At 31.6% G+C, this 24,597-nt stretch overlaps 6 protein-coding genes and 1 long non-coding RNA gene across 13 annotated transcripts; 4 read left to right on the top strand and 3 right to left on the bottom strand.

The window, feature by feature from the left end:
* Positions 1 to 478: 478 nt before the first annotated feature.
* Positions 479 to 4,863, bottom strand: LOC126868235 (SH2B adapter protein 1). 3 transcript variants are annotated; one of them, XM_050623506.1, is made up of 6 exons: positions 4,539 to 4,863; positions 3,985 to 4,385; positions 2,984 to 3,864; positions 2,708 to 2,907; positions 2,373 to 2,624; positions 479 to 1,380 (listed from the first exon to the last, which is right to left on the bottom strand). In XM_050623506.1, exons 2-6 carry the CDS (start codon positions 4,329 to 4,331, stop codon positions 1,243 to 1,245), a joined length of 1,818 nt encoding a protein of 605 aa, XP_050479463.1. In that variant the 5' UTR covers positions 4,332 to 4,385; positions 4,539 to 4,863; the 3' UTR covers positions 479 to 1,242. The 3 variants fall into 3 exon arrangements, with proteins under 3 accessions (XP_050479463.1, XP_050479464.1, XP_050479462.1); XM_050623507.1 differs by having other exon boundaries at positions 2,289 to 2,624; positions 3,985 to 4,863; XM_050623505.1 differs by having other exon boundaries at positions 3,985 to 4,863.
* A 151-nt stretch (positions 4,864 to 5,014) lies between these two features.
* LOC126868251 (D-beta-hydroxybutyrate dehydrogenase, mitochondrial) lies at positions 5,015 to 7,310 on the bottom strand. Its single transcript, XM_050623536.1, has 6 exons — positions 6,802 to 7,310; positions 6,485 to 6,568; positions 6,226 to 6,400; positions 6,023 to 6,144; positions 5,832 to 5,936; positions 5,015 to 5,723 (listed from the first exon to the last, which is right to left on the bottom strand). Exons 1-6 carry the CDS (start codon positions 7,015 to 7,017, stop codon positions 5,325 to 5,327), a joined length of 1,101 nt encoding a protein of 366 aa, XP_050479493.1. The 5' UTR covers positions 7,018 to 7,310; the 3' UTR covers positions 5,015 to 5,324.
* LOC126868271 (uncharacterized) lies at positions 5,781 to 6,191 on the top strand. Its single transcript, XR_007690562.1, has 2 exons — positions 5,781 to 5,926; positions 6,079 to 6,191. It is a non-coding gene; the product is annotated as an uncharacterized LOC126868271 (long non-coding RNA).
* A 189-nt stretch (positions 7,311 to 7,499) lies between the features above and the next one.
* LOC126868264 (DNA fragmentation factor subunit alpha-like) lies at positions 7,500 to 10,089 on the top strand. The gene is made up of 3 exons (XM_050623550.1): positions 7,500 to 8,510; positions 8,569 to 8,884; positions 8,966 to 10,089. Exons 1-3 carry the CDS (start codon positions 8,333 to 8,335, stop codon positions 9,084 to 9,086), a joined length of 615 nt encoding a protein of 204 aa, XP_050479507.1. The 5' UTR covers positions 7,500 to 8,332; the 3' UTR covers positions 9,087 to 10,089.
* Positions 10,090 to 11,456: 1,367 nt separating this feature from the next.
* On the bottom strand, positions 11,457 to 16,142 carry LOC126868229 (nuclear exosome regulator NRDE2). Of its 2 annotated transcripts, none has more exons than XM_050623496.1 (11): positions 15,952 to 16,142; positions 15,247 to 15,878; positions 14,813 to 15,176; positions 14,589 to 14,735; positions 14,219 to 14,520; positions 13,802 to 14,130; positions 13,188 to 13,728; positions 12,970 to 13,116; positions 12,706 to 12,881; positions 12,371 to 12,630; positions 11,457 to 11,535 (listed from the first exon to the last, which is right to left on the bottom strand). In XM_050623496.1, the coding sequence occupies exons 1-10, from the start codon at positions 16,025 to 16,027 to the stop codon at positions 12,378 to 12,380; spliced, it is 2,967 nt and encodes a 988-aa protein (XP_050479453.1). In that variant the 5' UTR covers positions 16,028 to 16,142; the 3' UTR covers positions 11,457 to 11,535; positions 12,371 to 12,377. The 2 variants fall into 2 exon arrangements, with proteins under 2 accessions (XP_050479453.1, XP_050479454.1); XM_050623497.1 differs by having other exon boundaries at positions 14,252 to 14,520.
* Positions 16,143 to 16,389: 247 nt separating this feature from the next.
* On the top strand, positions 16,390 to 19,371 carry LOC126868238 (molybdenum cofactor biosynthesis protein 1). Of its 4 annotated transcripts, XM_050623513.1 has the most exons (8): positions 16,390 to 16,589; positions 16,729 to 16,846; positions 16,917 to 17,084; positions 17,154 to 17,380; positions 17,453 to 17,677; positions 17,761 to 17,995; positions 18,126 to 18,203; positions 18,319 to 18,467. In XM_050623513.1, the coding sequence occupies exons 1-7, from the start codon at positions 16,500 to 16,502 to the stop codon at positions 18,179 to 18,181; spliced, it is 1,119 nt and encodes a 372-aa protein (XP_050479470.1). In that variant the 5' UTR covers positions 16,390 to 16,499; the 3' UTR covers positions 18,182 to 18,203; positions 18,319 to 18,467. The 4 variants fall into 4 exon arrangements, with proteins under 4 accessions (XP_050479470.1, XP_050479467.1, XP_050479469.1 ...); XM_050623510.1 differs by lacking the exon at positions 18,126 to 18,203 and having other exon boundaries at positions 18,319 to 19,371; XM_050623512.1 differs by lacking the exon at positions 18,319 to 18,467 and having other exon boundaries at positions 18,126 to 18,316.
* A 146-nt stretch (positions 19,372 to 19,517) lies between these two features.
* Positions 19,518 to 24,597, top strand: LOC126868257 (immunoglobulin superfamily DCC subclass member 4-like). Its single transcript, XM_050623542.1, has 6 exons — positions 19,518 to 20,308; positions 20,772 to 20,932; positions 22,007 to 22,217; positions 22,849 to 22,999; positions 23,251 to 23,399; positions 24,065 to 24,597. The coding sequence occupies exons 1-6, from the start codon at positions 20,221 to 20,223 to the stop codon at positions 24,163 to 24,165; spliced, it is 861 nt and encodes a 286-aa protein (XP_050479499.1). The 5' UTR covers positions 19,518 to 20,220; the 3' UTR covers positions 24,166 to 24,597.

The raw sequence follows: 24,597 nt of genomic DNA, 5'->3' as shown, positions 1-24,597 counted from the left end.
CTTTTTTGTTTATGAAAATTTAACATGTTTTCATACATATGTATTCTAGTAATAAATTCAGTTCAATCACTTCAAAGTTTAAATGTAATCTTATTAAGTACACCATTTTTTAAAATATTGAACTGTTTTTATTAAAGATAGATACTTTTTCTCTCTTTCTCTCCCTCTCTTAAAAGTTCATATTTAGTATCAATATAAGTATTAATATAATCATACATTTATCTATAATTTAATTTTGCACATTCAGTAATATTGCTCTATGTCATGATTATGACTAACTTTTATATGCTTATCAATTTAATAATACTTTCTTACATTAACATTTACCATAAAATATAGTGATATATTTTAGAATAACATATAATTATATAAGTTATAATGCATTTTAATTTTATTTAGATTGAATGTTGTGATTAAATTATTGAGTTAATTATTATGATTGAATTATTTATATATAACACATAGACTCTCTCTCTAATTTTCTGACTTCTTTAAATCAAACTTTATTGGTATGATCTATATATAAGTATTATTTAACAATATATTCTACAATTCATGTAGGAGAAAGGATAGTCATAGTAAAGAGATTGTCTGTAATAGTTTTATATATAAAACAAGACTAACTTTCATATACATTTACATGTTTTTTTTATGTATATTCTTATGTAAGTACATACACTTAAGTAAATTAATTGGTATAATGGACTGTGTTCTATAGTTTCAAAATATTTCCTCAATTACTTCAATAAAATAAAGACAAAGGCTGTGGTCTTTTAGTTTTATGATATTTTAAATATTTTATAATACTTACAATGTTTATTATGATTTATATGATAATTTGAGCTGATATATCTGAACGTGCAGAGAATACAACTGATACAATCTTGTTATAAATTTCATTGAAATTTTGAAATAATTTATATACATTATTTTAAAAATGATTTATAAAACAATTATATGTCGAAGATTATGTTTCGATCCCAAAATTGGGTAAAAACATGTTAATAAATATAGTTGTTGAAAACGTCATCTTGCAAGATTGGAAAAGTTGGAAGCAGTTGATTTGAAAAAATACATTGTTTACATAGGAGAAATAATACACTTTTGTATAACACTTTATGATAACAATAATAACTTCAACTTAAAATTATCTTGCTTTGTAGGATAAGTTGATGGGGAAACTATTTAATCTAAAGGACCAACTGGGTTGTAGCCTGATGGTAGAGTATTATGAATCCATCGTCAAAGAAAACTATAAGTATTTTGAATTGCTCTACCACTAGATGATGATGAACTTTGTTGTTCTGTAACGTTGTTTTGTTGTTCCAGTCTTTCCAGTGATTCTGTACGTGTTCTTATAGAACCACCATATGTGCGTACCTGTACATTAACATATACACATTTATTATGTTTAATTTAATTAAGTTATATTTTATCTTAAATTTTCTGGATTTGTAAGAAAATTCTATATAGTAATAAATTAATTATTCGTCCTTTCAGCTATTAAGATGAACCAGAAATTTTAAGAATACTGTACACATAAAAGCGAGCTCCTTGTCCCACGGTCATATTTATTGAGCACCATTGTCTCTTATATTAATAAAACTCTTTAATACTAAGAGTTATAGATGTATTTCAATTTTGAGAATTGTTTCCAATACTAATTACATATATATATATATATATATTTAATTCGATTATGTTAAATTTCCACATTCGGATTGAAAGTTTGGTAATATATATACATTTGACGTGAAATTAATAAAAAGATATTATAAATAATAAAACAGTAACATTAATTTAAAAAGCAATTATTCTAACTAAAATAATAAAATTGTAAGTATGGCAACCTTGCATCAAAATTTATTTTGAAGGTAAGACAACAATTTTTTTTATAAATCATAACAAAAGAAATAGTAAATATATTGAATTATTGAAGAAATATTCTCATAGAAAATCCTTGATTTTAAAACACGATTTAAAAAAAAACAAATGAAAGAAAATATATTCACATATGTAGTATAAATGATCATTTCTGTATGTATGTATGTATATATGTATACAGAATATACAGTATATATGTATATACATGTATACAGAAATGATAACTTATACTAAAAAGTATATTTATATACAGTGATAATTAAATATTTATAAAATAATCCGAATATGGACCTACATGAAGTATTAAAAATTGATACCTTTATAATGATATAAATATCAATTTAGTATGGTATATATCACCAGCTGTACAAAAAATGGGTGCATCATTTTATTTATTTACTCACTGTCTGTAGATTAGACTTCAGACTGTGGGTGTTAGCCACTCGCGTTCACTCAAGAGGAGTTAGACTTCCACTGCTGACTCTTACTTCTCTTGGCTCTGGAGCAGCTGGGGGTCTCCTTTCTTGTAACTGTTGTTGATTTATTCCAGATGCATTATGATGTCCTGACCGTGTTGCATCAGTCGCCACAACAAATTCTGTGAGAGTGACATCTGCTGTTCCACCGGATTCAAGAGGTATGGCATTTCGACGAAAGTGTTCAAGCATATCATATATAGCAGGAAAACAAAGATGCTGAACACGACAATGTCCCTGATCGTTTAATGTCATACGCAAATGCTGCAGTAAAGGTGAAAAATGAAATTTTTTAGACGACTATAATTAAATTTAAAATAATATAATTAAAGGAAATAACATATTACCTTTGCTCTGCCTTGAAAATTAAAAGTTAATACAAATTCCCCTTTTCTTGTTTCACTTTGTCGAACAAGAAATACACCATGACCATTAGCAGCACTATGTAAAACGAGCTGTGCTGCATCTGATCTAGGGAGGGTCCCATGAAACCATGGATATTCTCTTAAACTGCTAGATAAATCTAATTCACCATCATTTGCATTCACTACAACAAAATTGAATTATTTATAACATACAAGCTATATGATCTTAAAAAGTACTTATAAATAAATTTATCATACTTTGTTCAATATCTTGTTGTGATGAACATAATTCCAGATTACTATTACTTCTTATACGTAGTCTAGGAGGTATTTCTGGAGGGTTGCCACCTATTTCATCTCCATGTTCATGGGATGTAGATCGGGAACTTTTACTTGTAGAATTAGTTCTTAATCTATCTCCTTCACTACCAATAGCTAATGAACCATGTCCTAAGGAATCTCCAGTAACATCTGTTCCAGAACTAGGATTAACAGAATTTTGTTGTACTGTGCGCATACAATATTTGATAGTAGCTAACCATGATCTCATATCATTTGAATCATGAGCTTCTATTACAAATTCCATATTTTGTGTTTTTAATACAAAGGTATTTTCATGATCTGGCATTTCTAATGCAGTTGTTTCCCTGGCTTCAGTTATTGCAGAACAAAAGACACCACTACGTGGTTTTACTGCTTTTGGAGGAGAATAAAATTCTAACATATATCCACCAATTGCTTTTATTAAGGCAAGTCTAGATTTCTCCCATTTTTGAGTTCCATCAATATTTTCTCCCATTAAGGAATTAACAATGCCTTCTTTTCTACATTCCACCACAATCTTTGAAAGTTTAGCTTTTGAATGCTTATCTCTACGATGTTCACTATGAGATAACTCCACTTCATCACTTTGCTGCTTATGGAAGAAGCTTTTGCCCTTCTTAAGCCCTTTAAAGGATAAGCGGCGGAAAAATGGTTTGTGTGCAGGCTTTGGTGATATTGCATCTCCATCATGTTCAGAGTAATCACTGAATTCTTCATGAGATGATATACGAATAGGAGCATTGTTGTTTTGGCTTACAACATTAACATCTCTATCATTACTTGCTATATGCCTTGTGTCATACAAAGATGGTGATCTGGCAAAGTAATTAAAAAGATTTATAAAATTTTTATACATTATTTTCATAATAGTGTACATATTTCAATGACTTAAAAAAGTTATAAAAGCAAACAGAATGTATCTTATTACGGCATACCTAATCGTACGACGTAGGTATTCGCTTTCAAAGTGTTCACAAAAGCTTTCGACAAATTTTCTTAAAAAATCACGATGGGAAAGATTCGATCTTGCACTTTCTGGTAAATTTAAACTGACGTAGGTACAAAAGGCCTTAGCAAAATCAGAAGCCGAAGCGCGGGCGTGTCTCTCACAAAATTCTATCCAACCAGGTGCAGCTTCAGGCGACACGGCAACCGCCGGTGCCGTTGTTGTTGTCGGCGTAGCCGTCGTCGTCACTGTTACAGCTGTCGTCGTCGTTGCCGTTGTTGTTGATATTATTGTACTCGTTGTTGGTGTCGCCGCAGTTATGGTATAAACACTCATTACCGGCGTGTGCCTCACCAAGGGGGCTAAAGACCTCCCCCTGCCACTATACAACTACCGCAAAATTCTTAATACAATTGCAGTACTCTATGTATAGAAAGCACACGCGCATACATACATATATACATATATCGAATTTCTTCGTATGTATAGACCAAATACAAGACAATGTACTACTGGATATTGTTATTTTCTGAGTGTAATTACCAGTGCAGTGATTCAACAACAGAATCCACTTGCTTCAGGGAAAGATGAATAGATATTATTCCCTCCAAGTAATTGACCTTTCTTTTTTATCGTTCTTTTCTTTTCCCTTCGCAGTGAATTTCCGTGAAACGAATAACAATTGTTTTAACAAATTATAATTCGTCGGTGCATTTTCGGTTTTCTTTCTCTATTCGTGTAACCGGTATCTGACTTTCATGTTTGATTTTCTTAAATTTTGCGTAACAATATCTTTGTTTCGCGGAAATATTTTTACCGACATTATGAAATATGGAACCGTTAAAACTACTAGCGCAATCTGTCTTGTGTGTAGTGCAGTACATGTGAAAAATTATACTATAAAAATGTCGACAAGGATGGCAGTTTAATAAAGAGTTATAAGTTTAATGATTTAGAAAGTGAGTGCTGGAAAGAAGGAAAATGATTACTTGATTATAATTTTTGTATAACGTTTCAAGTTTCTATATTTCGTTCTTTACGGAAGTTCCTTTATTTAAAATTACACTGTTGATTACAGATTTTGTTATAATTTATATACCACATAGTTTAATAAACGGTATTGATGTTTTTCTTTCCATTTCTTATTTTAACAAAGAGTAACGTATACGTTGAAGATTTATTTGGGTTTGTATAAAGTGACAAAATGTGACTAGTAAATAATTTTATCCTTTACAGTATCATGTCATAAACAACTGACTATTAGGCAGAGGTTATTAAATTTGAACATTGCATTCTTTGTTCTCGATCATGTAGATCTTCACATTTTTTTCAATTTACATACAATATATCATAAACTGGTTTTGGAAGATAATCACTGCATAATGCTTGTATTCTTTCTTTACGTGATACTGGTGTGTATCTTCTCATTGGAAAAGTTTTCATTACTCCATCTGTCAAAGCTCTAGTTACTGGTGTTAAATCTATATCTGTTTCTTGTGTATATTTTTCAAGAGCCAACATTTCTTTTTGGAATAATTCTTGACCATATTCTTTACGAGTTTGAGGATCCAATTGAGTCCACATGTCTCTAGCTTGTTCCAGCAAGGCACTATTATTTTTTAACCAAGCATTTCCAGATACATATTCACTAGTTTCAACAATAACTACATCCACTCCCCATCTTCTCATTTCTAACCTAAGACAAGCTCCCCAAGCTTCAACTGCAGCCTAATACACACACACATATATACACACACATATATAATATATATTACATGTATATTTTGTTGATGTTATATTTAAATATAGATTATTAATACTTTTAAAATGATCTACCTTAACTGCACAATAAATGCCTCGGACAGGACTTGGAATACGAGCTAAGAGACTGCTAACTATGACAACACGTCCTTTTGATCGTCTAATCAAAGGTAAAAAAACCTTTAAATAAAAATTATTATTTTATTCATGGAGATTAGCTTATTAATTATTGCAATATATAATTGTTGATAATACATTAATATCACCTGAGTTAATCTAGCAAGACCAATGAAATTAATATCTATACTGCGTTTTAATACAGAAGGAGGCACCCATTCGCATTCACCTAATGTCACCCAAGCAGCAGCATGTATTAATGCCCATAAACCTATTGTAAGATATTTACGATTGTCAAATATATATTATAAATAATAAGCTTTATATATCTATAAAAAAATATAAATTTGACCTGGTGCACCATCTGGTAAGTTTTCATTTACATAAAGAAATGTCGAATGAATATCATGCTCACTAGTAATATCTAATTGCAATATATGCAATCTACCAGAAGCTTCCTGTTTTAATTTTTGCATTGTCTCTTCATTCTCAACTTTTGCATTAAATCCAGCAAATACTGTAAACCCCTTTAGAAATAAATTCTGTATATATAGAACATCCTAGAAATGAATAATAACGATCGTAACAAGAATACATAGAAATTATCTTACCAGTTCATCTAATTGTTTACTTAAAGTGTATCCAACTCTTGAATCACAACCTGTAATAAGAACTGCTTTTCCTGCGGCAGTTACCTGTAGGAAATATATTTTTGTACCATTATATGCTTATATATTAACATTGTAGAATATAATCTTCCTCATACACACACACACACACACGCGCGCGCGCGCGCGCGCGTGTACTTATATTAAAATTAAGAAGTAAATATTAATATAATATTAAATATGTGAAATGTAAGCGATATAGTCTGTACTTATGCTTTGTAATCTTATGGATTAATAAACACATGTTTTTAATGACTCACCTTTAAGTTATGATAAAATAGTGTAGATCCTATAGATATTACCAACAATAAGAGAAAAAGCACAAAACTAGATGTTTGTGATATACTCAATGTATTTAATATAGTTGCTAAAATGACTGCAATTGCATGTGAGAATGCAATTGGAAGAAGACATCTTTCTGCTAATTCCCATGTTTGGCTATCATCTGGCTCTTTGCTTCCACTTGGTAAAGGCATTTCTAGTTTAACTTCGATACTATTTTAAAGAAATTTAATTGATTACATTCAGATGAGACTTGTGGCTCAACTAAGAGCCCTAACTGGGCTAACTCTGTTCTAACTTTAAACTTAAAGCAGTATCTAGTCTCATTGATCTAAATTTAACTGCAGTGCTGTGTCTTAGGTTCACAGATCCTAGTAAAATTACATATTTTATCTGAAATGTAATTATATTCTGTTGAATCAGACACAAATACTTTATATATATTTTGGAATAAATTTTATCTGCATAATTATATATTTCATATATTTTTATAACTCTCATGCATGATATATTGTTTTTCTTTTTAGAAATATCATATTTATTTACGTGTATAAATATATATAAAAAAATTTATATTTCTTTAAATCACATTTCATTTTTAATGCGAAATGAATAATAATAATATGTTATTCAAGAAAACTATTTCTTTATTAATTTCTAGTCATACATGCATTTAAAATAATTCCTCCTTAAATGTATAACTTTATAATAAAGAATAAAATAAAAATAAAGAAATAAATATAAAAAATAAATAATAAATCGATTTATGTTCTTTCATTGAAATATATTACATTGCATTATCAATGAGAATATTACGATGTTGTAATGTAAACAATTCATTTAGCGATAATAAAAAAATGAATACCAGAGTGGGGTAGGTTATTGATTTCTGTGTGGGTGCCATGTTGGGAGGGAATACCATGGTGGGTGTCTCTTGGACATACCATACGCAGTAGTCTACAGAGAATATAAATAGGAGGGGTAGTTGCACCATTGACCCAGTGTTGAGTTGACATACGGTCAGTTCAGTCACTCGAACAGAATTCATCTTACGCCTTTCAAGTTTTATATATCTGTGTATGTGAATTGCTAATAACCGTAATAAAAGCCCTTGTAAAATCAACAATCCAATGCAATCCAAAACACTGCCCTTTCTTACTTATCTTCCAACTTTACAAATTTACACCCAAATCATCGGCATGTATTCAGTGTTTTAAGTATTCTGCAAACGTTTTTCTAATAAAATATTTAATAAACATTAGTGACACCCACTAATCGAGTGAATGCGTATCTCGTGTTACGATTTTATTTAAAGATAATCGGTTGCATTGATAAACCAATGTGCAACGATAATCAGGCCTTAGAAGTGGTCAACTTTTTTGAAGGAAGTCAACTTTTGATGACATAAATTTCATGCATTCGATCGACATTTGATCGAACAAAGAAAGTACAAAACCAAACAAACTTATTTGTGAGCAGTTTTCAGATTGTTCTTTTATTTAAAGCAATATGTCAGAAACAGCGGGAATTTCGCAAGGATTGGGAAATCCTTACAAAATTGTCGATCATACTCGAGAAAAACGAAAGGGAATCACTGCTTCTTCTTTAAAAGAATTAACCAGTATTGCTAGAAACCGCTTGTCTTTACCTTTGGATGCAGAACTAACAATTGTCCTAGAACAAGATGGTAAGGGAACATCTTTATTGCTCAATAGTATTAATTTTTAATACTGTTTTTATGTTAGGTACTGAGGTAGATGATGAAGAATATTTTGCAACATTAGAAAGAAATACTAGTTTAATGATTCTATACGGAGATCAAAAGTGGGTGGCAGCAGGAAGTAGTAAAGCTGCTTCTCGTTACATTGTTGTTGATGATGTAGATAATATAGAAGGTGGACAAAGAAGAGAGGAAATTAGAAGGCGTCGACCACCAATAGAGGCTTTAGTCTCATCATTGCACGGTGACCCATCACATATATCATTGCTTGATGGACATAATTTAGAATTGCTCAGTGATATGGATCCAGATAGTGTGGCTGATATAGTGTCTGGCAATATGTAAGTATATTTAAAAATTAATTTAAGATATTATGAAATGTGATATGATATAATACCATTTAATTTTGTAAATCATTTCAGAATTTTCCTTGAGCAATTAAAAGAAGCTTCAGGCAGATTCTTAGCTGAAAAACGGCAAGCACAAGGATCCTTGGATGTTCTTCAGATGTGTGCAAGTGGTGGAGAAATAGAGCGAGCGTAGGCCATGTGGGGGGTGGGCGCCCTCACATTGGCTAATATGTATCGAGTGCGACGTCGCATATTTTATAAAGGTCGCCAACTACAACAAACTTTGATCCTTTTCTGGAATTGAGCCCATCACATTTATAGCGTGAAAGTTTTCTACGCTATCTATTACCATCATATTGTTCATGAAAACTGAATGTTTACATTGTCAATGAAAATTTGAGATTCTTCTATGCAACATTTTAGAAGATGTAATGGTAAAGAAAGATGTATAGGAACTATTGAGTTCCTATTTTCGACGGGTAGTCAAAACTTATTTCTGAGATATTTGCAAGTATTTACTAAATATGTGAACATTTAAATTTATTAGCAAAAAAGAAATATATGGAAAGTTGATGCTTGTCCACGCTATAAGTTAATACCGTAATAATGCATAGTTTTATATTTTGTTAATAGTAACTTGTTTTCTCGATTTTTTAATTTTGTATAGGTTTATAGTATATATATGCCTTTCTAGTGTTATATATTTTGTAGAATATGACATAAGGAATTGCTTTAATGCAAAATGAGGTCTTAAAATACACATGCATAGTTAAACACATGCAATTTAGCCATTAAATAATCTGAATGTACTACATAAACAAAAGCTATATAGAAATATCATGTCAAAGAAAACGTTCCGTCACGATGTTGTCATATCAGTATTAGCAAAAAGACGACATGTTTGGTTTATGAACTTTTGTATGTAGATATATTATACCAAGGTTTAGTTCAACGAAGATTGATGAAATGTTTAAGACTGAATTTATAGAGAAAGAATGCATCCCCATTATAATCATCAATTCATTATACACTAAATTTAGCGTGGTAATAGGAAAAACCAATATCAGCTCTTTGATACCAAAGTTATGCATTTGATAAGAAAAACTGCAGAAAAAAAAAAGAAAATGTGCAGGTGTTTCTGAAAAGATTATGCATACGCAAAATATTATTGTATTAAAATAAAATTTGTCATTATATCTATACTTGTTACGAAAATGAAACCAACTTTGTGACGTTCAAAGATATGTTATTCAACATTTATATAGTGATATTTATTTTAAATCTTAAGAAAAAAAAGTTTAATGCTTATGTTTATTCTTTGCAGAAACACTGTAAACAGAACATCGTGACATTCTTTGATATATACCTTAACATCTGTATACTACAAAATAATGTTTACATTTACTGTCATTTGGATATTTAAAGTGCAACGATCAGCATAGACATATTAATAATTAATAGCATCCAAATGTGTCAGTAATTATAAATTTGTTCTGTAATTTCTAATGGTATTTCTTTATGAGATATTGAACAAAGTAATATTTTACCTAAATTTTAAGACGTATTAGAAAATAGTTGATATATTTAATAGAACTGCCAATTAAAGAAAACAATTGATGCTCAATAATGACCCACTCACCATGTCCTTTAAAAATACTGATTTTTTAATACTGATAATTAACACATTATACTAAGGCAATATTGCTATTATTATTGTTATTATTATTATATTCTCATGTCCATTACATATTTGAATAACAATTATATATAACAAGATATATTTACATAAACTAGGTTTTAATAGAGGATATAAAATTTCCATCTATGAGTTGATGTAATGCAGTGGATGTATCCCTCACTCGATTGCCGGCACTACGTAATTGAGACACAGCCTCTTGAAGAATAAGTTCACTCCTTAGCAATTGCTTATTAACAGTTGATAATTCCTGAGTGGCATTACCAATTGTTCCATCAACCATTTGTATAAGGTCTTTATCCAATGTTTCATTGCATTCATCTATTTTATTATGAAATGTCAATTGAAGTATTAAACATTTTTTCTTGAGTAAATTAGATATTGTATATTATTTACATGTATAAAATACTCAGAAATAAATGTTCTAAATAATTAAACTTCTAGCTGAAACAAAGTAAGCTTGAGTCTAATAAAAATTTACATTATTCTGATGATTGTGTTATTACAGATTTTTCTGCATTAAAATTATTATATAATATTTTAGTAATAGCAGTGCATATTGTATTACAGCAGTATTAATAAAATGATATTGACAAAAATATGCTCACTTGATTTTTTTTAAATTAATATTTAGACTTACGTAATTTTTTATGAAGCAGACTATTGTATTTTATAGAACATTTTTTTGATTTTGGTATTTTCACTTCTGGCATACATGTCATAGCATCAACTGCTCCACTAATACTACTTATACTTGTTCCATCTAATAAATATTAAATGAGATTAGATTAGAAAAGATGCTACTATAAAACGAGTTTATTGTTTATATTATAAATATCTTTTGTATTGTCAAATACAAAATCTTACCATCATCAGATTCTGGAGCTTCGCCAGAAATAATCGTACCACAATAATTAGGAGCTCTTATAAAAGGAAATCCCATACCCTGTATAGAATATCATAATTCATATCTTCCTCTTTTTTATAATACACAGTAGATACTTTATATGTGATGATGTATAATGTAAAAATAACATACAGTGACAATGCTTGTAGAGTCATCATCAGATTCTGGTGCTTCACCCGAAACAACAACAGCTTTCAAATCCATATTGTGTATGAAGAAATAAATTCAGTTTTTGAACAAAAATTCTTTGATGCTTTTATATACTATGAAATTTTATGAATAAATAAAGAATTTCAAAATAACTGATTGACTCTAAAAAGATTACAAAATGACAAATCAAACATTTTATATTTTGAATTTCAGCTTTTTCTGAATGATTAATTGACAAAATGAGAGAAATTTTATATTTGTGAATAGCACTGATAAAATAACATATAGTTATTATTACAATAATTATTACAATGCCAATTACTTTAACCTAAATTTTTACTCACGATTGCAGTACTCGAATAAATTGAATTATTAATTGTATCTATTAATTACTATTCTGTATTATATTACATCTTTGCTATATTGTATGAGAATAATCATCATAGAATCATTAATATTTATTTATCACTTATATATTTCCCAATGAACTTATAACCACAATCTAATATCATTTCAACATATGTATACGATTGTTTTGGTATGCCTTTAGCAAATGTTGTAAATTGATACTGTGTATAATTATAAAATTTATATCTTCCACAAAATTAATAATGTATATTTTTTATAGGATTTTTATTTTTACATATATATATATATGCACATTACAAAGAAATATTATTTACATAAATGATTAACAAAGTATAAAATATTTACATATCCATACATTAACATTAACCGCGTAAGACGTCCAATTCTTCTGGGGTAACATGCATTCTTAATTCTTTTTCTCGTATTACGTCTTGAACTTGCGTAAGAATTTGAGGTGCAACCTCGGCTGCATCAATGTAAATGCTTCTAGCCCAAGGACATAATGCAACACTTTCATGGTATACTTCTTCTCCTTTTTTTTCACACAGATTATATTCCCTAAGAAGAAGCATATATAATCTCCATAACAGGGGGCAATTTTTAATTGTTGGTATCCTGTAAATGTAATATTTGCTTTTAATTTTCTTAAATGCTATATAACAAATTGACATAGATTATTTAGGGACATACCTTGCAAGTGTTTGATGAAAATATAGTAATTTATTAATTGCTGCGTTCATACTAACATAATCTTTAAGCTCTTGTAAAGAATGAATACGTTTTCGACTTGCTAAACACATAGCAAATGCTTTCCATAATTGGAGCTTTGTCACGCGACTGTTGCTTTTCCAAAGAGGCAATTCACTCTGTCAAATAAATATTATAATTAAAATATTTTGTGCCATAATTTAAAAATAATTTTTTATTATTATGTATTTTTTTTATTATGTATACCTCAATACATGCAAATACTGAAAGGGCAAAAAAGTTATTTGGATATAATTTTATCATATCATCTACTTCTGACTTTAGGAGATTTTTATGTTGGATCCGTTTATAATGTAACTGCAAAAGCGCTATTTGACTTTCCCGTAATATTTCCTGAAATATAAAATACGTTAAATATATAGTACAATCTGTATTATAAAAAACAAAGAAATGAGGTTTAATACCTGTAAAGAATGGCTGTCTTTGTAATGATTTATACAGCTTCTAAACATGCTAGTTATTCTATTAATATCGGAATCTCGTACATATAGCAAATACGCATAGCAAACAATTGTATCACATTTGATGTTTGGTAAAAAATATATATTTTCTTCATTTTCTGAAGGAACTTCTTGTAAAAAATTTTGTATGCAATTTTCTAAATATTGTTCCACTTGTAGCAACTGGTTTCCATTTGTTTCGGGTATTATTTGTCTCATAATATTTAATATCTGTGTTTTATGTGTTTCCTTATATGTTTCTGAATTAAGTAAAGTTTCAATAAATGTCCGATACAAACTTAGAAGTGCTGATTTTTCTTCAGGATTATGAATTTCAGAAGGACATGCACTTTGAGATTGAATGGCTGTCTGTAAAACATTTACGCAATTATCAAATTTTCCTATTTCTTTTTCTATCAATGCATATTCCCTATAAAAATGTAAATTATTCCTATTTTCGTCCTTTTTTAAGAATTCCTTTAATATTGTTTTTAATTTTTTTCGTCTGTAAAATATATATAAATACATAAGTCTTCGAATTTTTCTACTTATATAAAATAATATGAGATAAATCTTACTTGTTATCATGTTTTAATAGATCATCTTTTTGAAGAAAAATGAGCAATCTTTCAAATCTTAACCACCAAACATATATACTTGTACGTTGCAGAGGAGGTAAATTTTCAGCGATTGTAAAAAATATATCGCGTATAAAATCCAAATATGATTCTTGTGCAGGATGAAATGTAAGGTACTGAGGACCTGACGTTAAACGTCCTTCAAGTATGCCCTTTAATAGTTCCCTTCTTTCATTACAACCAGTCATTTCACCTACCATAGGATAAAAAAATGGAAGCAACATTTCTAAGGTTTCTACACCCCAATCAAGTTCTTCTAATGTTAACATCTGAAAATAAGCAAAGTATATAATAAGTACTATTGAAACATCAATAAAACAATATATATCAAATATTTTAATGTGGGAAATCAATTACTAATTGGTCCGCGTTGTATATATACAGACATACTTTTAACATATAATTGCGAGTAGGTAATAGTGGTACTTTAAGTAAAAGTAATGTATGAATCGCCATTCGAAAACTCAAATTTCTTGAAAGTATTGGATGAACAAAATCTGCGACATCGTCGGGTAAAACAAATCTTCGAGAATCGCCAACTAAGTCTAATTCACTTCTACTGACGCTAATCCAATGGCAATTCTCTCTTAATGATTCTGTTCTTTGCCATAATTGATTGAGTGGTAATCTTGACATCAATATTACTTCCTCCATTCCAACTGTAATTGGATAACGCTAATAAATATGCAGGAAATAAATAATATCTTTTTACTAATTAGTAACTCACTTAATTTCTTCTCATCTATTGTTTTTTTAAAGGATAGACTATCTTTATCTAAGCTAAGATTCAGAATAAGATTCAAACGTATTGTTTCCCACATTTGTTCCCAAAGTCCAGTATGTCGTAGAAACGTTAGACACCAGTACAATATTTCTATTCATAATAAGTTAGACATTATCATTTCACTCAATATATTAGAAAAATAAAATAATTTACGACCTTTTACATACGTAATAATCGTTCGTCATATATTCGAGGATTTGTTCTAGCTTTTTGCTTTAAAATACAAAAACATTTTGAATATAAATCTAAAACTTTTGGTACTGTACACATTGCTACTGAAGCTTGTGTAGTCATAATAAATTCTTGCCATAAAACAATATTTCCTGTATCTTTGTTAACTAGGACTTCAAGTTGCTTTGAAAATTCATCAGCAGGCAGAATTTCTCCCATGAAAGATAATTTTAATTTTAATAAATTTGTACATTCTATGTTTTTTTCCAAAGCTTTTTCAACTATAGATAATTTTTTTAATGTTGTTACTCTATGAACATCCTTTGCAGCTTGATATTGTTGAAAATATCCTAATGTATCCTGCAAATGTGAAATAAAATATTTATGTAAGAAGTCTTAATAATTCTTAGTACATACAAATATAATATACCTGAAATTCTATATATTCAATCCATAATTGAATATCATTTGGATCATTTGTCAATTTTTCATTATATTCTTTAGTTTTAGCTTTCTGCAATTCTTCTAATTTAATGTGCCATGAAGGAATAGATTGCTCTTCTTTTGATGAATTAGTAATAGATTCTTTTCTGATAATAGTATCTTTCTTTTTATTTTTTTCTATATAATCAATGTTTTTTACATAATATCTTTCATAACTATCTTTTTTTGATTTTTTATAAGGAAGAAAACCAAGGGAATTTATTTTAATGTCATAATACGGTTTGATACTAGAGTAAAGTGTATTTATATTATTATTTCCCTTGTCTCTGTACTTATCTTCAAAATACACATTTTCTACATCTTTCTCATATTCACGTTCCCCATATGCATATTTTTTTTTATCCCTTTTCTTTTTCTTTATATGTTTAGATGTTCTTCTTTCTCCACATATAGGCTTCTGATTCTTTAAAGCAGTAGTATGTATAGTTTCTTGTTTATGTAAATAAGAAGTTTCATTTGTAGCTTCATCCGAAGATTCAGAAGAAAAGTTGACAAGATTGTTAGGTGAAATTTGTTCTAAGTAACTGGAATTGTATAACCAACTAGTTGTCTCATTTTCTATAATTAAAAATAATCATCATATTATAACCAATTTTATAATTGACATTGATATATAAAGTATTTAATTAACCTTTTGTAAAATTCTTCGATTCATTAGATATCGAAGGTTTATTCGATTCACTTGAATAAGCTGGAAATAAAGACATGTCTCCTGAAATTTATTCCGCTAATAGCTTAGATAACATTTCATTTCTTGATAGGTTACACGTACCGTATAACTGATTATGTACAAACTGTCAAACTTCGTATGTGTGAAAGATTCTAGAAAATATATGCAATGGTTATATAAAGTGTACCATGATTGGTTGAAATGAACAAAGGCGGCAAAGTAATTCGAATCATATCGTAGGATTAATATTTGTTATCACGATGATAGATTTCGTCAAATTGAATGCTATTGAAGATGTTTTCTACTGTTCCGAGGATAAATACTTGCATAGCTAGAACATATAACATAGTTCTAATGAAATCACCAAAGAGATAACGTGAATACGTCGCCCATCTTGGAATTTCTGGAATTATATAATTTTTTTATTCCTTATGTAGGAAATTAAAATATTTTCTACTAAACATAGAGGTTATAGATCATTGTACTTTTTGAGAAGATATATTACTTAAATGTTTCGTAAAATTAATACTGTGAAATCGATCCTCGGTGCTGTGTATTCATCCACTGAAGCATTTGTGTCATCTAATGTTTCACGTAGAGTGAGTATGTTTTTATTTGTGGAAGAAACATATTTTTGTTCATGGATAGTACATATATATTTTTTATGATTATTGCTTTATATTATAAGAAATGAAATGGTGAAAAAATTGCATCACTATATTTTCTATTTTATTATAGGTGCAGCAATTTAGAGAATTGTTAAATAAAACAGATAACAATGATATACTCACAGACTCATTTGGAAGACGTCATACATATTTACGTATTTCTATTACTGAGCGTTGTAATCTTCGATGTGAGTATTCATCAAATCATATTCACTGCTTTAATTGAAATGTTTTTATGAGATGTTACATTTATTACAGGTTTATATTGTATGCCGGCAGAAGGAGTTAAGTTGACAAAAAATGATGGTATTTTAAAAACAGATGAAATAATTAAAATAGCTGAATTATTTGTAAATGAAGGTGTAAATAAGATACGTTTAACTGGTGGTGAACCAACTGTTAGGAAAGACATTGTGGATATTATTGGTAAATATTCTCATATTCAATATTTATCACATATTGAACTTTCTTATTGAGTAAAAATAATTATTATAGCTGGATTAAAACAATTGCCTAATCTAAAACAAGTTGCAATTACTACTAATGGATTGACATTAACGCGCCAGTTACCATCACTTCAATACGCTGGGTTAGATGCAATAAATATTTCATTAGATACTTTAAGAGAAAATCGTTTTGAACAATTTACCCGTAGGAAGGGATGGTCTAGAGTTATGTCTGCAATTGATCTTGCTATTCAATTAGGTTACAATCCAGTAAAGGTGAGAAAGAATTAGTTTGTATCTATTTATTATTAAAGCTATAAATAAAAATTTATATAAAATAAATCATAGATAAATTGTGTGGTAATGAAAGGTTCTAATGATGATGAGATAATTGATTTTGTTAATCTAACAAAAGATCGTCCGATTGATGTACGTTTTATTGAGTATATGCCTTTCCAAGGTAATGAGTGGAAAGAGAATAAAATGGTTTCTTTCAAGGCCATGAAAGATCTTATTAGAGATACATATCCTGATTTGCAACGTCTTCCAAATGAGTACAATGATACATCTAAAGTGTGTAATTTAAAAGATTATATAAGTTCATTGTTTAATTTATATACCTGTTGGTAAAAGCATAATTTATCTTTTTGTAATAGGCATACTTTGTACCTGGATTTACAGGACAAGTTGGATTTATTACATCAATGAGTGACCATTTTTGTAACTCGTGTAATCGGTTAAGAATAACAGCAGATGGAAATTTAAAAGTCTGTTTATTTGAGGGAAAAGGAGAAGTATCTCTTCGAGATGCGTTACGTAGCGGAGCGTCTAACGATGTTTTAAAAGAAATGATTGGAGAAGCAGTATGGCGTAAAAAGAAGCAACATGCAGGTATTAAGTTTTATCTTTAATCCACATGATTGATGTAGGATTAAACGATGAAAGATTATCTTGTCATAAAATATTAATCTAGGTATAAAGCGATAACGTTTATATGTTTTCGACAATGTATGTGTTTCAGGAATGTTGAATCTATCCCGCATGGAAAACAGGCCAATGATTCTGATTGGGGGTTAATCTATTATTACGGGAATTTTAAGTTAATATAAAATAATGTATCGATGCTATTCACAAACGTTATCGCTCAATGTTTTTGCTATTAATAATACAGTTCCAAAACTACTATACGTTTAATTTTACATTTGTACTTACAGTTACAAAGAAATATGTACACCTGAGAAGATATAAAAATTTCCAAAATAATATACCGCGACAGTATTTAATGGATTACGTGAGACTACAGTTTAAAAATGGTACAAATGTAAGAGTATTTTCGTCTCTGTCGCATGTGGATCAAAGTGGCAAAGCAAGTATGGTAGACGTTGGTTCGAAAAACGAAACTAAACGCATCGCAATAGCAAGAGGAATTGTACAAGTTAATTCAACAATAAGCAAATTGATAGCTGAAAATAATGTAAAAAAAGGCGATGTATTGTCCGTAGCACAATTAGCGGGTATCATGGCAGCAAAACGTACTTCTGATTTAATACCATTATGTCATCCACTTCCGTTATCTTATGCAAATGTACTTTTGCGTTTAAACGAAGAATTACATTGCATAGAGATCACAGCGGAAGTTAGGTGTACTGGTAAAACTGGTGTAGAGATGGAAGCTTTAACAGCTGTGAGTATTGCGGCTTTAACAATTTATGATATGTGCAAATACGCGGCGTCTCCGAAATCGATGAAAATATCCGATATCGAATTGGTTTCAAAAACTGGTGGTACAAAAGGTGATTTCTTTAGGAATTAGATTTCTATAGTGTATCTTGAATATACATAATATATATATATATATATATAAAATTTTATTCTGCTCAGTAGTATGTTATCACTGAATTATTGGATATTTTTATACGTTTATATTCTATTAGTAAAGGAGTGTCGTTGTAATATGTAAATTTTATCATGTTTTCTATTATAAAAAATTTATTCTAGTATGTAAGTATATACGTACCTGTTAATGTAAAAATAAGAAAATTCAGACTATATTTTATTACCTAATATGTATGTAATATTTGTGTTGACTGAAAATCATATGGTATTCCTTTTTCTTTATTGGAAGAATTTAAAATGTATCTTTATACATGTATGTATATAATTATCTTTCATGTTGACATTTGCACATTGAACGGTCGCTGCCTGTATTTCTGTTAAACAATTGTTAAATCATTGAAGTGAGATATATTATTTTTAATCCTATAAAATATTTTTGATTCAATATTATATCCCTTATTCTCCTGAATTTTGAAGGATTTTCTAGGATATGCGATTTTTAAACGTATTTAATTTTGGTAGAAGCTAAACTCTTCTCATAATTAAAGGATAAATAGACGTTTTAGATAGAAATTATAAGAATGGATCGAGTTGTTGGCGCAATCGCAAATATCGGGAGCATCGCGAGGCGCCACTGCACCCTGATTTTAGCTTTTTCGTTTCCTCGAGCAGGAGCAGCTTTCAGTATTTGGAACGCTATCGAAGCGCGCTGTTCTTGAAGCTGTTCCGTTGTTGAATCTCCGATGATCGAGCGTCGAAAAGTAGCCAAGCTAACAAGTTTTCTTTACATTTTCCATTTTGCATTGTTTCTTGAATAAAGACGAGGATATTAAACGTCGCGCCTTTTTCTATGAATAAACCCACTGTTATCATCGAGACAAGAAGTTTATTTTAAACTTGTTTAAGATTATCTTCTCATTGAATATACCTGCAGCTCTTTTTCTTCTTTTCTTCTTTGATCGAGATCTTTGTTACCTTAACTATTTAGATTATAAAATTATTAAAAAAACATTATAAGATTACAGTCATCGTTATCTTGTGATGGAATTGAAGCATTTATGAATTATGTGGGTGAAAATTTAGTTCATTTATTACTTGCAAGAAGTAAAAGCGTCGGTTACATGACTACCTCGAAGGAATTCTTCAGGAGATGGAGGACGAAGAATTGTAATGATCGAGTGATGACCGACAGATCATCGATGGTTCTTGGAGACTCGTTAAAACTTTAGGGAAACAGAAAGAGCGACGGATGAAGATGAAAGAGTCTCGTACGTAAAAAAATGGCACCGTTCCATGGCATGGCCCTTATATTGCTTGGAATCGGATACCTGTTACACGCAGAACCGCCTTCCGGTCACCGGAACTTAGGTACAATTAGTCTCAGTGTACAAATTAAAAAAACACAAATCTTCGTTGATTGCAGATTGCTATGAATCAATAGTAATAATTAATATGATCGATGATAGATTTGATAGATTAAAGAATTATATATTATTATGATCATTAATATTTTCATTCAATTTTTACAATCTCTTTTTCATTAGAATCATACTTAATTATGTGCGTTACAATCAACGAGGCAACGAAGGATACTTTATTGGTAAAAAATCAACGAAAAGATGATTCTTTGATTATTCGGTATTTAAACATTTTTCTTGATGAAAAGAATTGCCTGTGGGATTTATTAAGCAAATACGTTCCAGTATGTAAAAATTGGCTAGCGTCAGACGCTTTAATCTTTGGGTCGTTTCATTTAAAAAGCTGGATATAGAAGTTCGTAAACGAAAGGGCAAAGCTTTCCGATGGTTCAAGCGTGATACCTGAATTTTAGCGGTGCAACGATTCGATGGGGAAAAGCCCGATAAAGGGGAACGCTCGCAACGAGGAACGAAGAGGACGTATTTTTATAAAGACTCATCCCAAAAAGTGACCACCGTTGTTGGACAAACTGTTGTGCTGTTGTGTCGTGTTAAGAACTTGGGGAACAGAACCGTGAGTTTCACGTTTCTTTGAATAGTAGTGTCACATTGCACGCTTCGCGATTACGTTAGAAACTTTAGAAATAATAGCGAATCAAATTCGAAGAAAACAACGTTACTTCGTGAATAAACGTTTAGTTAGATTTTCACGAGATTACGTTGCTCTATATACACACCGTAAGATATACTTTTGTTCGAAGTTCTAAAAAAGAAAGAAAGTAAAAAAAATTCTTTCCCTCGTATGTTTCGAAGAAAATCAATCAAAATTAATCGAATATTTAAAAGAAACTCAAATAGAATTAATTATAATCTTCATTTCGACTCGTAATAATTAGCAGATTATTGCAAGAGCAATGTTACTGCTACTTTGCGAATTAGGATCACGTGCTATTTGGAATTACGCCGAGATAGTCGAAACTATATTTCCGTATATACTCGGAACGTAGGATGTACTAGAAATTTAGGATACGATACTCTGGTAAATATTTAAGTTACAAGAGCCGTTTAAGATCGTATACCGTAGAAATTCCAGTAATCGTAAATCGCGAGGAGCAACCGCCAGAGCAATATGAAATTCTCGATTGAAATCTTTTAAATGGATCAAGATGAAAAGAGAGAATATGTAAATGTTTAACCGGTTAATTAATGGAAGAAGGTATCGTAGTTCTGGTACGTTAACTGGAATGTAAAGTGACGCTTTCGCGCAACGTGTTCTTGAATTTACCAATGCTTTCCTAATTTCCTTGGTTAATGGATAAACGATTAGCGCGTTGCGGTATAAATGCTTTTCTCTTCAAGCTTTTTTTTGCGCTACAACCATTTACCTACTTCTTATCGCGAGAAATTCTTTCTTCTTCCAAGCGATCTTAACTCGTTTATATTGCCTTTGAACGCAGTCAGTTAACTTTCCAATAACGAATTTGTCAGATCGTATTGAAACGTGAGGAAAACAGGAAGCGTAACTCGACAGCGTGGAACGTGACGACGTGCATATTTCACGGGGGTAGAGGCATGTAAAAGGGATTCAATATCACGGCTAGTTAACGGCCAGCAAAATATTCCATATCTCATTCGGTATTTGTCCCAGGTGTCATGGATTCGAAAAAGGGACTTACACATCTTAACATCCATGTCAGTGACTTATACGAGCGACGCAAGATTTACGATAGTCGGCAATCCGGAGCGCGACGACTGGAATCTGCGAATAGATTACGTGCAACCACGGGATGCCGGCATTTACGAGTGTCAAGTTAATACAGAACCCAAGATATATAGAGCGGTTACTTTGAAAGTTTTGGGTGAGTTTCTGTCGCTTCTTCGGACCCCCTTACTCAATATCCATGCTAGACGCTTAGGTTCATTTTCCGTGGAAAATGTTCTATTTGGGACGAGCTGTTCGTCCGTTAGTTCGTTCGTTCGTTCGCTCGTTTGGCGAGCAGAAAATTTAACACTCGCCCACGGTTTCGTTGAGCGAAACTTTTCAAGGGATCAGAGACACGGAAGCCGCCTACTTTGCGTAATCTTGTACAGCTTGAATCGCATTTTCACGAGACCGTGTTCTAATTAACGTTTAAATCTTTTTCTCCGGTAACAAATATTGCCTTGCTTAAAGCGTTCAGTGTCGTCGCGCGAGCACGGCTATCCAACCTTTTGCTTCGACTTTTAGTTATCCTACTTATCGACTAAAATAACGGCACAGCTATGAATAAATTTTACTTACTCGCGAGTATCTTTTATTCATTGATTCTTTATTCATGTACGTTATCCGGCCCGGACTTTCAGTTAAGTCTTGTCGTGAATTTCTAAAGCAGGATCTCCGCTCCGGATCTATACACAAACTCACCGACCAGCGAACCCCTTAATTTGTCATGCGTCAAACAGTTGGTCGACTCGTATTTTCCGCTCCTCTTCATCGTCTTGATATATTAGATGTTCAGGCAAAGATCACGGGGCCCGAAGAGATTTACGTGAAGAGGGGCAGTACGATCAGCTTGACCTGCATCGTGGACGTGCAAGATATTCCTCCGAGTAACGTGACTTGGTACCATGCCGGTGCGGTGATCGATTTCGATGGTCCAAGGTGCGTCCCATCTTAATATCAACTTTCGTTTATTCTTCTTTTTGTTGTTCGTCGAGCGCGATCAAAGAGAGAAGAAAGGAAAGAAATAAATTGTGAAGAAAATAAAGGCGGCTGTAATTGCACGACCGTCTCGATTACGTGGCGAATCGAGTCGGTAGCTGCGAAAGCAAACATCGGTCAAAACACGAGACAGCATCGATATTAGATCGGTTATCGGAATTCGTGTGTAATAACGTCTTTACCTTTGGCAGGGGTGGCGTTTCCCTGGAAACGGAGAAAGGTAAGAACGGGACCACTAGCAAGCTGCTAATAACGCGTGCTCAGCTCGATGACAGCGGGAATTACACGTGCGTCTCGAGCAAAGTTGCTCCGGCAAATGTGATGGTTCACGTGTTGAACGGTGAGGATAAAATATATAAAATACGCTCGATTAAATCTCGAAGGGGAGGCCTCTCCTCGGGATAAACAAAAATACCTGTTTCGTTCCATCAAGCCCTCGAGATTCCGTTGAGGCATCAAAGCATTGTCGACGTACTTTAAGAACATTTCACGAAAGGCCCTTATCGAAAGGTTTACCGGAGGAAATTTCACCGGAGTACTTTCGATCGCTTCGTTGCATGCAAAAGTTCGCGAATGAACGAATAGTTAGGCGGTAAACGAAAGCAAGAATGCGAACACGAACAAGGATAAACGTGGATAAAGGAAAGGAAAGTGGAAAAGGAAAGAACGCTCGTGTTAAGGAGAAATTTACGAATTCTACGTCGTTTTCAAGGACGTGTAATTCCTTGAACAGCGTTGGATGACGATTGTTGTAACTCACGTAACTCGTTACAGTTTTCTCGTTAGTCGGTAACGAACAAATCGGAAACGCAGGGGAATCGCGCGGGACGAAAAAATAATCGCGAATTGAAATTAAACTAGCAGCTACTCTCGTTATGTAAATTTCATTTGCCGGTGGAATTTTCGAAATTTCCACGAAATTTTCTCTCCTTTCTCCCGGTGTCCTGGTTCTACGCGATGGATCGCTGCGACAGATCAAACTCGGTGAACGGACTTTCTTTCTAGGTGAACATCCTGCGGCGATGCAGCACGGCGGTACCGGGAACATCAACAGGAGAGTGATTTTATTCAGCCTGGTCCTACTGGTGGACACGATATTTCGGTGAGCGAGCTCTTCTCCGTCTGCCGCTCTTTTGTCTGTCAAGACGTCGCGTCCCGTCGACCATATCCCCGACTTTCGTTGGACGACACACATCGAGAGAAGAGGTCCCGGGTCCTGTGATTTACGAGCTTCGACGTTTATCGCGCGAACTGAATTTTCTATGAATCGAGAACCCAGCGAACCTCGATTCCGAAATATTATATCATCGAGAGATGACTCGTTACGTTGCGCGTCGTGCTGCGAATTTCCTAACTCGTTCGCTGCGCTCCAACACCTTATCGATGTGCACCGAACTCTGTCCTCACGCCTGACTGTAACATTCCTGTAGAATAATAAATACTTCGCGATTCGTATGATTACGAGTTAAAAAAGAAAAAAAGAGAAACAGGATAAACGAACGATTTGTTAATAGGCATAATATATCTGTTAATCAACA

The sequence above is a fragment of the Bombus huntii genome, chromosome 8 (genome assembly GCF_024542735.1).
Source record: "Bombus huntii isolate Logan2020A chromosome 8, iyBomHunt1.1, whole genome shotgun sequence".
NCBI lineage: Eukaryota > Metazoa > Arthropoda > Insecta > Hymenoptera > Apidae > Bombus > Bombus huntii.
This window is presented reverse-complemented; position numbering and strand designations above follow the sequence as displayed.